We start from the raw sequence: 14,927 nt of genomic DNA on the forward strand, positions 1-14,927 counted from the left end.
TAAATTGTGAGAACTAGAAAATGAAGGCAAGTGATGCATATTTAAATCAGAAAACGTTCACTCAAACAGTGATTTTTTGGCTCTCTACATAAGAGTGAGACTTTCATGCATTCTGTTCACAGTTTGGGATGTTAAATTAGCTTATGTGTGTATGGTGGTTTGCCTCATTTACTGAACAACTTTTCTGTTGCTCCTTTTACTTTTTCCCTGGATTTCCGTTTTACTTTTATGTTGTTCTTCTGTTATTCAAAGCTGCATAATTAACCTTCAGTATTTAAAGGGCTGTAACTCTGACAAAATCAGAGATACATTCATTTTGATGATACTACTGAAAAACTGAACATTTCCTTTTCGTAGTTAAAGACATTTTTCGATCAAATGGCACTACTTGCCTTGTGTCAGGCTGCTAGGTATGACTACACAACCTAGTATAGTCAGTCTTTGATTTTACTTAGCCGTTTCACAGCAGAAACAAAGTTGTCACACCATCCATTTGGCTGCAGTTTGTAATATTCTTTTGGTTGTGCTAGGAAAGCAGGGAAGCAAGGTAGCACCCCTGCTTAGGATGAGGGGAGAGGGAGAAGAACCTAAAAAACTGTTGCATGCTTAATTTTAGAGTATCATAGTAACTTCAACTAATATCAAAACACAGTGGTTTATTGGAAGCCACAAGGAAAGACCCACTGCTTGGAATGCTGAGCAATTAATCCTTTATACAGTTACGCAAAGTCTAGATTGAGATCTACAGCGCAAATGGGGCTACATTTAGATGTTTATCCCCAGAAGTTCTGAGCAGTCGCTCAGCTTCTGCCCACAGTTTCAGCCTGTGAATTACAGCCAAGTAATCCACAAAGGCAATTAAATGTGAAGATGTGTTGTCAGTCAAGAAAGGATAAAAATGGATTCTTTTTATGTTATTCTTTCTTAAGGATCAGGTGTTTAAGGGATGCTTTTTAAGGGATCAGATGGTTTTATTTGTTTTTATTTCATTTTTAAGAAGAAACCTTTACTGAGCAAGGCAATGGACTAAAATGTGTGTAATGGTACAATAAATGACCAAGCACTTCAGTGTATCAGTGCTAGGACATTACCCTGCTGTGGTGGGTAACACTCTGCAGATATTTGTTGGTATGCTGAGGATTTGGGATTTTTTTTTCCCTCCATGGTCAGCTCCATTCCTTGGGATTTTGCCATCAGTTTAATTGGGTGATGATTCTTTCAGTGCAGATGAATTTGCAGTTTGCAGGACTACATAGGCGAAGATCACTGAGCCCACAGATGGTATGTAGGAGCAGATCAACAAATTAACTTCATGTGCAAGCCGAGCCTTACAGCTTTATTTCATGTGAATAACACTTAATCATGGAAGTTGTCTTGGAAATGGCAGATTCAGGTTGTAAGATCTGAGAGGCCTGATCTTAAATATCCTGAAATCCTAGGATGCTAAAATGACACTAAGAGATTAATCAGTGGAGAATATTCAGATGCTTCTAATGATCAACCTGAATTTGCTTTACAGTTAGAAACAAATAATTGATTCTTAACATTTAATTAACATTGTGAAGCCTAAAATACTAAATTAACATCTGTAAAACCTCCTCTCTGAGCATCTCAGGATGCAATTGATTTATCTATCAATCCATAAACAAAAGTGAAAGAATCTTACTGAATAAGTGTGGTGAAAATCTGATTCCACCAAGGCTTCTGGCAGATGTCTGTCACTTGAATAAGTCCAGAGTCACCGTCATGGTGTTTTAATTAGAGGTGGCCCAAAGCCCGGGCTCTGTAAAAAAAAGCTGTGATCTGATTTTACATTAAATATCTCAGTATCATTTCCAGTGTCACATCTGCACTACATTTTGTGCCTATCCCTGCATCCTGCACCTCAGACAGATCCAAGCAAGTGTATTTTATTTAATCAACAGTGCTATGGAGATTACTGTGCCTCACTTCCATAGAGGTTATGGGGCATTGACAAGGGGGTCCCTTGCATTAACCCTTGGACTTTGAGAACCACCTGTTTGTTGTTTTGCATACAACACCTGTTTTGCAGCTCCTCTGTGAATGCTTAGTGCTTGATTTCAGTTGTATGAGTTATAAAAGGAATCATGAAAGTCACGTGCATAGTGTAAAACTTTTCTAAATTACATGTTTGTAGCATTAAGACTTTTAGGGATGTGTTTGTTTTCTCAATAACATGTTTGACAGGTGAGATTGTTTATGAACTTGAGTCTAAACATTGGCAGAGTAAAAAGCCTCTTTTGCTGGGTCTCAGAGGAGCTGTGGATGCCCCATCCCTGGAAGTGTTTAAGGTCAGGTTGGACGGGGCTTTGAGCAACTTGATCTAACAAAAGATGTCCCTGCCCATGGCAGGAAGGTTGGACTAGATGATCTTTAAAAGGTCCCTTCTAACTCAAAGCATTCTGTGATTGTGTGGGATAAGTCCCTAACATATTCTTTAACTGAATTGTCCTTAAATATAATCTGAAATAACAGCAGTTGCTAGAAAGGAGCAACGCTTCCCCACCAGGGAAATCACTGGCAATTAGTCTGTACTGTGGCACGACATTGTTTCAAGGCCGTGGCGTGATCTCATTTCTTCCAAAAATTTAAATTGTCTTCATAAAGTGCCAGCTTTTACCATACTTTAACGGGACAGATTGGCAAGGCCAAGGATGGACTTTCTCACAAAAATTAGAGGAAGAGTGATCTGCCCCAGCATCAGGACAGTGACACAAGATTTGAGGAGAGGATCCAGTTTCAGTACTCCACCCTAGGGAATATTTTACTCATTCATACACAGTCAAGTAGTGTGAATCGGGGATCTGTGAGGATATTTGGGAAAGAAGTACTTGCAGAAGTGGTAACTTGAATCTGGCTTCAGTCACATCAAAATTGCATGCTATAACAGTAGCCCTGTTAACTAGAGACAGGTGGATTTTACTTTATTTTGGTATAAAATGGGAAAGAAAAAAAAAATGAAATCTTGGTAAGTTTCATGAAGTAGGAAAACTCTTTCACATTCAGATTTACCCTTGGCTCTTATAGCAACACCCCGAGGGCATTTGTTCTTTTGTCCTTCTGGAACACCTCTCCCAGCTGTATGTTTCCCCTGCACTGTTTCTGGCTGTGTGCATGTACAGCACGCCATGTACAGAACAGTGTGTGACACACATTAATACATATAGATAGCCTTCTGCTTCTGACCTTACAAACTGTCCACTTCAGCACTGTCATTCTATAAAATGTCCAACTGCAGTCCAAGAAATGCATTTTAAATGTGAATGCAAACATTTCTATTACTGATAACACCAGCGCAGCATTTTTGCTTTGCGGGGATTAGGACCTTGATAGTTAATGTTATATTGGAGTAATGACACTCCAAGGTCATGTCCTTTACTGACATGGCAAAGGAAGGAGAGGCCCTTGCTGTGTTTGTGCTGATAAAATTAAGAAGGGTTATTCCTTGTGTTTGGTGACATATGGTAAAAGCAAAACAATATATTTGTGACCCGTGAATATTTTAGGTCATCAAAAACTGGGAGAAATTTACATGTTACACTGCATGAAAGTTGTATTTATTTCACACAGAAAGTTAGATTTTAGAAAATATTCTGAAATCTGATAATGATATAAATAAATGCCTCCCTCCCCAGTGAAGAGCCGTCTTCTCACGTGAACTGTAAAGCTATTGCAGTTCAGCTAGGGACACCTTAAAAATATAAAAGTACTGCTGATCTGCAGAGAGAAACTCAAAGGCAATTCCAGCTTAGAAGGCTAACCCTCCAAATCACAACCTCTGCCGGAATATGCTTCACTTCCATGCTCTGTAAAATGAGGGTAATAATCTGTATCGATCTGTCTACCTTTTAGAAGTGCATTAAGGAGAACTTAAATGATATCTTTACAGTGTTTTGAACAGTTTTGATATATGCAGCTCTTACAAGACAGCTGAGTAGGTGGGCTTGCATTCTGCATTCTATCAGGTCCTCCCACAGGAGAGCTCTCCTGCTTTTCTGTATGGCTTTCTGGTCTTCCCATCTAAACTTCTTCTAACTGGGCAAGTTTGGCCAATTGATGATGAACCATCGAGCTGTGACATCTGCAGGAGCTGTCGCTCATTAGGACACTGTCATTGAGTGACGTCTTGGCTTAATAAGAGAAGGAAGAGGGTGATTCTCTGTTGAGAGCCTCTCGCCCCTCCAGCTATGCCTGCATTACTTGGAGATCACTGGATGATGCTTTCTTGAGGATAGATTTTCTGGGGTTGTTGTATATCACCTCTGGTGATTTAAATATGCAGCGATCTTCACAGATCCCCACTATTCCTCACAACCCAGTTCATACATGTATCCTTTTTATGTCTTTAGCAAGAGATTCAGAGTTGTTTCTCTAGTTTTGCGCTCTTAGAAATTTAATTGTCTGTCCACAAAGCCACTGATGTTTTCACTAAACAATCATTTTAGAACTAATTTTACACTATATTGTACATTTCCCATTGGTATAATATAAACTAATAGTGTAAATCAGTAGGAATAGTATATATTTGGTTTGGAGACAAATTTGCCTTTGAGTTTCATTAGAAACACTTTAGTCTGTTTTGTCGAGGAAACAAATCTTATGGCTAGTGCTGTCTATCCTTCTCTCTCTCCCTCCCTCTTTCCATCCATCCATCCATCCATCCATCCATCCATACCTACCCAAAGGTTTTGAAACAGCTGACCAATTTGAACAAAATTTATCAGAAATAAAGAGATTTTACAAGATTATTAATGAGAATCAGCAGATAGACTGAGGAAAACTACCCTTTTACTATCCCTACTGAGCAAAAAGAGGGACAACTAATAATCCACCCTATTTCTCAGCAACAAGGTAGGTCTACACGAGTAGTCCATTTATGTGATAGTAGACACAGGGCAGCTGTGGTCATACTGGAGGAAGACCAAAGGGACATTCAGTGTGGTGGATGTTAGGGATAAAGAGGAAGAAGCAGGACTTCTGTAGAGGGAATACTGGAAGCCTTACAATGCGACAGATGTTTTTGGGGAGCTGTGATAAAGTCAGAGGAGAGATGATGAAGGAAATAGAGAGGTGTTTTGCGTTTTGGTTTTGTTTTGTTTTGTTTTTCACTTTTCCTGTTGCAATAATCCTATGACTCTAGCTTCATTTGGTTTTATTCAAAAGTTACATCAAAGTTTGTTTCCAATGCTCTACATGTAAAAGGAGTTTTCCAACAGAGTAACTTTCTTCAGTCAAGCAGCTTATTGACTGACAAGCTTTCTTTCAGTATCTATTTGACATTTCATCCTAATATTAGTTTTACATGCACATTCACATTTAAGGAAATCACTGTATTCTCAAATCTGAGATGTCACAAGTGTCTCTTTCTGCTAGTATTTGTCCCAGAAATGTTAGCTAAAATGTTTTATCTAACAGCAGCCCTCCTGATGCGTTGTACTACTTAATTCTCATCCCAAAGCAGCTGCATTTTTATGAATGTATCTTAATAAGCCATGTTCTGAAAGGCACCAGTTTCTCTTTGTTCCTCCTTGAGATTGCATGGGAGTCATAAGTGGTCATCTTGAGGGCACTGGGGCTGTTCAGCCTGGAGAAGAGGAGGCTGAGGGGAGACCTTATCACTGTCTACAACTACCTGAAAGGAGGTTGTAGCATGGAGGATTTGGTCTCTTCTCCGAATGAGAGGAAATGGCTTCAAGTTGCGCCAGGGAAAGTTCAGATTGGATATTAGGAAATATTTATTCACTGAAAGGGTTGTGAAGCAGTGGGACAGGCTGCTCAGGGAAGCAGTGGAGTCACCATCCCTGGAGGTGTTTAAAAGGCATATAGGTAGGACTCTTAGGGACATGGTTTAGCACTAGAGTTAGGTTATAGTCGGACTTGATGATCTTCAGGGTTTCTTCCAGCCAAAATGATTCTATGATCTAGAGTACTATGTATCAGTAAATCAAGGATAATTACATAAGCACATCAGTTCACAGTTAATAACATTGTACACATGAGTTGTAGAAAGCAAGCCAAACAGGGCTGATATTTGCATGTGTTTCACTCTCTGTTAAAATGAGAGGTGGGAACAAAGCATCATCCAGGGGCCAGAGCATGGCCCAGCAATTGTTTCCTACACTCTCGCCACAGCAAATTTTTGGGGGATGACAGTGGATGGTGGTAAAATGTACAGGTGATACATGACATGACAAATGAGTTTGAAAGTCCTCATCACCTCAGTAAAGGAGCAGTTGTTTTCCACCCTCAGCCTGTTATGTTCATCTCTCTGTGCTTATTTCACCTAAGTTTGATTTAACGTGCATAAAACAAGTAATTATGTGTGCCAAGTATATATGGCATGTGTACAGCTTCCCTTTCTGTGTTGTTTTTTGCAGATTATTGGAACAATTCCACTGATGCCTAACCCAGTCCCCTCCAGCCAGGCGGCAGGTGGAGCTCAGGGACTTCAGGTGCAGCCGATAACTCCACAGTTATTGACCAATGCCCAGGGTCAGATCATCGCTACCGTCATTGGCAACCAGATACTCCCAGTGATCAATACCCAGGGAATCACACTATCGCCGCTCAAGCCAGGCCAGCAGGTAAAGTGTCTGTAGCCTGAACGATTATCAAAACAGAGGCACAGAAATCTTCTCGCAGATCTCTCATGGTCTTTCCAAAAACTCCCACTTCTTTCCCATTTTTACTAAGCAAAATTGAATTCTGTTGTACATAGTATATTAATGCTTACCATGTATGTTGTCATAATGTCATATTATATGATTTATTTATGCATTCAGGGATTATCCAGTTACTCTTTTTTTCTTTTCATTTTAAAGGTCAAGATAGGTAAATTTTCTGCAGCAAAAGTGCAGTAGGAATATGAGACAGGGACGGCTCATCTGGCCTATAAAGTTCAGTTCCTTCCTTAGTGGTCACCCAGTAGGCTGGGGTTTGAAATGTTTTGATATGTGCAGACAAAACAAAGAAAGATATCAAAACTTATTAGTCTTCTTCACTGGAAAATCAGATACAACTGTGGATATTTGCACAGACAAAATATTTTTAGGGAAATTTTCATTCACTCTAAGGCACTGAGTAGTTCACTGACTTCAGGATGGGAGCAGCAACTTCAGTGAGGTCCAAAAAGATTTCTGTAGTTATTTTTATAGTACTCTAAAGTAAAATTCATTAGTTTTGTGTACATCCGTAGAGCAAAGAATTGTAGGGGCAACTTTTTTCTCTGAAAGAGAGGAAATTGAGGATAGAAAAGACATCAAATGTGATTACCAAAAAGGTACTTATCAAAGTGTCACTCACTTAAATGTTCAGCTTAGCATTGCTACTGCTGGCAGTGCTTGTTTGCTAGTCCTGCCTACATCTCCAGTCGCAGGTAACAGCCTTCTATGTGTTTCTGAGAATCCCAGAGCCCCTGATCTCCAAATTGATGACTTTTTTTATTTTTTTTTCAAATTTAAAGGTAGAGCCAATTGATCTCTAGGGTGACTTTTTTGTTTGTTTTGAAAATGTGTCACATCCAAATGGTTACACTCTCCTTGTTCGATCCTGTTCTCTGTGGTATCTAGCAGAGGCATTTTCCAAAGCACTTGTCATTTATCTAACTCTATTTTATTTAATGGGAGCAGACTTAAAGTACCGGCAAGTGCTTTGCAGTTGTTGCATGTACGTGGTTATAAACGAAGTGGGATAGATAGGAGGGCAGGCTCTGTGTTCTACAGCACTGGAAAGCCTGACAACAGAATAAGAAACTCAGACGTTTACATTTGGTTTCCTGGGGGTGTGTGAGGTGGGGTGTTTGGTTTTGGGTCGGTCCCCTGAAGAGATTAAGTCTTTCCCTCCTTTATGGGGGAAGCTCTCAAGAAGCATAGCAATTCTGAGATGAAGTTTAGAAGCGAAGAAGAGGATAGCCGTCTTGTATTATTCCCTGAGACCTTCTCAGCCACAGAGCAATGCACCTTCTGAGTCCTGCAGCAAAGCAACCTCCTCCAGGCATCATCTGCCAGTGGTATCTGTGGGCACAAGTGTCATATTTCTCTTCAAGGCAAGTGGCACTGGGCTCACATAAAGGGGCAAACTGCTGCTGAAGGCTGCAGCTTGCTGAATGAGAGCAGGGGATCCAGGTGGAAAGTCACTTTTCAGCCACATTGTGCCTTATTGTGCTAGTTCATCCAACCTGCGTGTCCACGTGCGGTTCTCAGAACAATCGGCCAGCACAGACTGTCAGTCAGCAGAGCTCTGGTTGTGTTCACAGCCAGAAGTGTTCCCCATATTGTGCTGGTCTGCCAAGCAGTGCTGTGTGAGTAGAAAACATGAGTTTGCAAGATCAGTTTTGGGGCATCCAGTCTGTGCCACTCATGCAGAGTCCTGAGGTCCCACGGCTTGCAGGAAGGGCCACCAAACAAGACAGAGCCTCCTTACTTGCACCTGATCAAGACAGTGTTTTTCATGGGGGAAAAGGGGCATAATATAAATACTATATGAAAAAATAGTACACATTTTCATTTTTATAGGGACTGCAGAAAATTCTTTCTGTGTATTTGTGCTCCCTCTACTGGCTTTTCTACTTTTACTGAAAGAAGTCGGGGGAAATTTTGCCACTGATTTCAGTGGGAGCAGAAAAGAGATATGAGAGCCAGATTCCTCATATGAATAATGCCAATGGAAAGTCAAAAGCGATTGAGCTAGTACTATACAAAATGCTGTATCATTTGAATAGTGAATAAGGAAGCCATAAGGAATATAAGTGAATAAAGAAGCTATAAGGAAATTCTGAATTTACCGTATTGCCTGGATAGAGACTTTGCCAAACTGTAGTGTTTGGCTAGTGATAGCATATTTAATTATAAGTTTAAAACCTTGTTTTCAGAAGAACCAAGTGCTCAAACTCAGAAGGCTCAGCAGGAATTCAAAATATTTTTGAAAATAGTGTCACACTGCATTTGGTGTCTCCTAAATTGATGACAGAAGCTTCAGAAGAGGGAAATAAAAGTACAAGGCAAGTTCAGGAAAAATTTTGAGAATGTCACAGAGAAATAAATGAGGAAATAAATAATGTAATAAAATGTTCCTGTTGTAGTGATCCTAGTTTAACTTTCAACTTGTCACTTTCTTGGAAACAAAGTATTGCAGGAGAAAGAGAGGTGATTGCAAGCGATGATAGTAAGCTGCTGCTTGTTAGCTGAGTCACAATAATTGAACCTGTGTAGCCTGTTCCAGTCGCTAAGTGATGCAAGCTAGTGCTTCTTTTTTGCCTGAAGCCTGAAGACTTAAATGCCTCAGATATAGTTTTTAGTCAGCTTTACTTACGCAGACTACATGAGTTATTTATTCATACAACTTTTTCAAACTTGACAGACTAAAACCTCAATGTCTCCTCATGGAGAAGAGTTCACAGATTACTTCCATGCAGTGTAAAGCATTGCTGCTTCTTCTGTGTGGTAAATAGGTTACTTTTTAATGTACACAAGTAATTCCATTGTAATCCTATTCCTCTAGTTTTTAAGAGTAAATAGATGTTACCCACAGTAGGATTTGCTCCTCTTTAAATTACACCATGTAGTTAAAGCTCTGGTGTTTTCACTGTTGCCCAAGGTTTTGCTAATCTAAGCAGCAGCATCTATGCACATGCTGAGAATTCTCCTAAAAATTGTAATGGCTTTCTAAAGCAGGCAGCTGGTTGCGCTCCTGTTGCAGTCTGTGTCCTTATTATCTCTGTTCCTAAGTTTTTCTTTGCCTTTAATAATTTTTAATGCCCATCTCCCAGCCATTTCAATTTCCACAATAATCTCTTTGAGATTTTGTGGTCAGAACTGAATGCCATGACCACAGCGTGGACGCCTCACTGTTTCACATAATAACATTATAATATTTTCAGCATTATTTTCTGTCTTTATCTCAATACAGCCTAACACACCGCTTTTTTCTAACAATCTCTGCTCATTGAGCAGGTTTTTCAATAACCAGATGTATCCACCGTGATATATCTTTGCTTCCCTGATTGTTACCATGTAAGTCACTAAAATGGTTCCTTTTAGTGCGAATGACTTTCTACCTATCTACTCTGTATTTCTTCTGTCATAATGCTCCCCCGGTGTGTTGTAAACAGGATCTCTAAGTTGTTCGTGGTATTCTCTACTAACTTAAGAAATTCTCATGTTCCTCCTGCTGATTCAACTTCACCATTGTTCAGCGTCTTTTCTTGCTGCCTGCTAAAACCATTAAAAAAATTTCATATAAATCCCTTGATCTCTACTTGTAATCTCTCTTCTTGAAAAAGGAAGATTTATCCCCTAATTGTATGTTTCTTGCTTTTTTAAGATGTTTATATCTCATAATAGAAGAGTACTTTGTAACTGCAACTTCTGCACTTCCTCCATGACACTTGGAAGGATTTTGTCAGGTCGCATGGCTGAATGCACTGGTTGTTTTTTGGTTTTTGTTTCTTTTTAAGAACAGATGAGGTTATTGTGACAACTTGTTAGCATTAGTATTTGCTATCAGATATGAAAACCTTGTTATCAAAGGTGTTCTTTCACATCTTTAACAACATGTGTTAACACCAACACAACTGACGGAAGAACTTGAACCATGAATTGGAGTCTTAGGAAATTTAGGAAAGGATTCACCTTGCTTAACTTAGTCACAGAACAGTTAGGTATCTGGTGGAAGCTCATTCACTAGATTTCCTGTAGAGATAAAGATTCATAGGCAAGGAGACATATCCATGTCTAATGGGCAACTCAAGCTGTCGAAATAGAATAATGTTTAGGTAGGTTGAATATCTAATAGGTATCTTAAGGTATCTATTGTCTCCATTGATGTGAGAGGTGGCTAGGGCAGCTATTTTAGGATAGACAATTAATTCTTAGATGAGTGAAATTAGGTAAGAAGAATGCAGCTACCCATGATCACTGGGGTCCAAAACACATTCTTCTTTATGAATTCCTTAAACAGCTTTCCTAATAATTGATGTTTTCATAACTATTTGCTTCCCCACACAGAAGCAACTTCTACACATCATATTGTTCTCCAGTGTACCTCATCAAGCAGCTTCTCTTCCTGCAGCTGTCTGGCTCTTTCCTTCTACCTGCTAGATTCATTAAATCAGGCCCGTAGTGCCAGTTGTCCTCAGTCTTGTTTTATCTACACTGCCTGCCAGAACTTTTCATATTTCATCGTGTCTTGTAGTAGTACCAGCTTTGGGCTCCTGCCAACTCCGACACAATAAAACAAGCTACCAGGCAGCATTTTCTTACGTAGTCAGTTCCCCATTATCGTTGTCATTGGCTGTCATGCTCCAGATTAACTGTTGAAAAGACACAGACACCTCTCTGATGGTCATTCTTGTACATCTGCTTTCCAAATTTCATGCCAGACATTTTCTTTTCTGCAATCTCGACCTACCACATACACCCTACCATCTCATTATCACAATTCCATGCAAGATCTTGGTATCCTCTCCCATTAAATTCTAACCAGCTTGCAATCATTTTCTCTCTGCAATGATTTTATTGCTTTGATGCTGTCTTATTTAATGAGAAATGCACTTTTCCTTCTCTGTGTTTGAATATAACAACTAAACTGTGTTGTTTCAATCCAACTTTGTTTTTCTTTTGCCTTTTATATGACTTTCAATGATGATGGTGACATTTTTTCTCATTTCTTTCTCCTTTCCTTTACCATCAGCGTGGCATAATTACATTTCATCCATGGATAAAATTACTAGATTTTTGGTAGTCAAGATTACCAGACTTTTTACCAATACAAGAGCCTACATCAGAATTTCCTTGCCACAGCATGAACGCTTGACTTGTGACTTACGTCTATTCCTGAGCAGGGTTTTTTTGTGGCATCTCCACTTTCAGGAATAGGACATCTCAAAAAAAGCCAATATAACTGCAGCACACCACTGGGAACAGGAAAATATCACTACACTACCTGTGTAATTCTAAGGAAGTGAGGCATAGAGAGAGTAAAGCACTGTTCACTGTTACTGTTACATTTGAGTTATGCACTTACCTACACCTTTAAGTCTTACTGTAATATTGACATTATATCATTCCTGATGGGAGTCAGAAAGATGACTGATGCAGTTGACTTGCATATAAAATTATATCTTCTATAGAAGCCTGGTGGTGTCCTCGACCTCGTTTAGTGAGCTGAGAGACCTTCAATCATAGCCTGTGCTTTGAAAGTAGTTCTGATCCCACAGAAAGGCTTTGGAAGAACTTCAGCAGTTGCTGTCAAAGTCCTGCCCACAGTTACGTCCACAGCACACCAGCACTACTTTGCTGTTGTCTTCATTTTGAGCTGAGTGCGTGCACAGCCTATATGAAGCCAAAGAGCTTTTCTATGCTAGATTTCAAATGTACCTATTCTGTCAGTCTAAGCGTGTAACGAGGTCCTTTATATTATATATACTATGCTATATTAGACTTCACTGAGAAGATACTTAATAAGCATCAAATAGCTTTCAGATTCAGATTCACATAATCACTTACTTGAATTTAGTTGAGTAAGCTAAATTAGGGTGATGGGAGTAAGATATTTGGGAAACATCCTGGCAGAGTTGACTGTGAAAGCAATTTGCCATGAAGCATGTGGATATGCATAATAACTTGTTCTCCCTATGTGCTGGAAGATGTAAGAAAACATTTTTGAAGCCCACGCCTGGCCATGCAGTATGAGTCAGTTTGACAACAAACATCCTCTGCCATGGTGCTCCCAAACCATGGAGGGGCCATAGCAAACCAAAAATAAATGTAATGCACAAATTAGAAAATGTAGGTGGAGCAGAGAACTGCATTTACAGGAAAAAATGAAAGCACAGAACACTTAAACTACTGCTTCTGCAAGGCATTATCATGGCATTTCAAAGTGTTTGGCAATGTCTTTTTACGTCAAGGTGTTTATTTTTCAGCGCCTTCCATGGACTTTAAGCTTTACTAGATCTAAGTCCATATTTTCCAGGAAGACCTGAGTGATATCCGAAAAAATTGAAAATCTTTATTTGTATCATAAAGGGAATTGTTTAATCTTGCTCTCTATGCTACTCCTCTGAGTTTCATCTCTTCTGCCCTTTTTGTTATATTTGTCTTTTTCACCTCTGTCATCTCTAATTTGTTGTGTTTCCTCATCTCTCAGATTTCCTTTTCACTGAATTATAGAAAAATGGGACTGGAAAGGACCCGAAGAGGTCATGTAGTCCATCCCCCCTGCCCCAGGCAGGATCAGCTGTCCCTGTATCATTCTTGACAGATGTTTGTCTAACCTGTTCTTAAAAACCTTCAGTGATGGAGGTTCCCTGACATCCCCAGGCAACCTAGGCCACTCTCCTTGGCATTAGAAAGGTCTCCCTCATGTCTGACCCTACCCTCCCTTACTGCAATTTAAACCCATTACTTTCTTCTCCCCTCCATTAGGGCCATATTTTGCCCTTGCTATTTGTCCAGACTCTCTGTAGAACCAGTAGCAGTTCTGTCATGATACAGGGCAATAGTCTCTCAAAAGTTTTTATTTATTTCTGCTTAGTTTCTTTGTCTTGCCTCAGCATATGCAAAATATCTTGTGACTCTACCACTGTCATGTAACTTTCTGGATGTAGGCAACAACATCCCTGATCTCTTAATGAGACCTTAATACAAGACTCCAGGTCAACCACCCCAAGGGCGGAATATCCTGCACACATAATTTAAGAACAGAATTTAGCTAATTCATTCTTCACCTCTGCAATTATCAATAAGTACTGCCTTCACCTTGTAACACTGATGTAAAAGAAATAAGAATCAGGCCTTCGCATTTTTCAGTTTATTCTTATAAAGTATTAAGCTGCACTTTATGCTTCTCATATTCCTCTAGCCGTAGTGTGCATACGTATATTCCTGCTAGATACTGATCTGTGTTGCATACAGTCATCATTCTTGGCGTGTCTACTATATCCACCTACACAGAATGGCACTTAGAGCAACTGCTTCTGTAATTTCTGTGCCTCCTTCTGTCTTTGGATGGAAAATGCACAACAGTCATAAATATAATTCATATCATATGTACATGTACAAAATGGGGAAAAGTCAGCTATTGCAAGTTCGAATGGATTCTGTCATCTAGAATCTAATTCATAATCTAATCGTCGCCTCTCCTTAAGGCTATTTCTGGAGTGGAAATTATAGTGGATGAAAAGAGATAGAGTATTTTAATGCAATTTCATGACATAGATAACTATCATTGTTCTTTAAGCAGGACATTTACAGCTTAACTGTCACGTCTATAAAACTGGGGGTGTGCTGGAAATTATGTAGGGAGGTAAAGATGGAATCCTCCCTCAGCCCCTCGTCAGGCCTTAAGGTGACTCTTCAGCCTTTCCAACCCCACTGCTCCCTTTTTCCTCACAAGCAGTGAGTTAGAAACCAACAATCTGTAAATATCCCTTACGTACTGTTGTTACACCTAACGTCACTGTGCATCCGTACTTCACGAGCCATATTCTTTTTTTGCCCAGCTAAATTCTGAAAATTTCTTACACTTGTCCAAAGATTTATGGACGTCAGACAAGACAACTGCCAAGCTTCTGGGCATCACAGGTATTTCAAAAATATACTTGCAAATGCATTTTGCGATACATGTACTGAGAATTACACATTTCCTAGACTTAACTAGCATATTGTGTATGTGCTACATAGTGGCTGCACTTGTGTACGTACTTTGTACGCACAGCTGAAAAATGCAGAATCCCTTCTCATTCTGGTGCTTCCTGGAAGCATCAAATTTATTGTGTACATGTTCAACAGTCGAAGTGTTCATGGGTAGCATGACTGGAAAATGTTGGATTTGCCATCTGTGTCTTGCATTAGCATGTATTTCTCCCTGAGAAACATTGATGGGAAATAGCTTCGAATCATAAAATT

At 39.6% G+C, this 14,927-nt stretch overlaps 1 protein-coding gene across 1 annotated transcript in view; it reads left to right on the top strand.

Annotated features, from left to right (window-relative positions):
• POU6F2 (POU class 6 homeobox 2) overlaps window positions 1–14,927 on the top strand; it is a gene marked incomplete at its 3' end in the record, with an annotated part of 307,595 nt that overhangs the window by 274,969 nt on the left and 17,699 nt on the right. Inside the window, exon 7 of the mRNA XM_080340115.1 lies at window positions 6,399–6,605. Within this exon, the coding sequence (XP_080196241.1) occupies window positions 6,399–6,605 (207 nt within the window). The remainder of the gene's footprint in view (window positions 1–6,398; window positions 6,606–14,927) is intronic.

The sequence above is a fragment of the Nesoenas mayeri genome (genome assembly GCF_963082525.1).
Source record: "Nesoenas mayeri genome assembly, chromosome: 2".
In the NCBI taxonomy this organism is placed as follows: Eukaryota; Metazoa; Chordata; class Aves; order Columbiformes; family Columbidae; genus Nesoenas; species Nesoenas mayeri.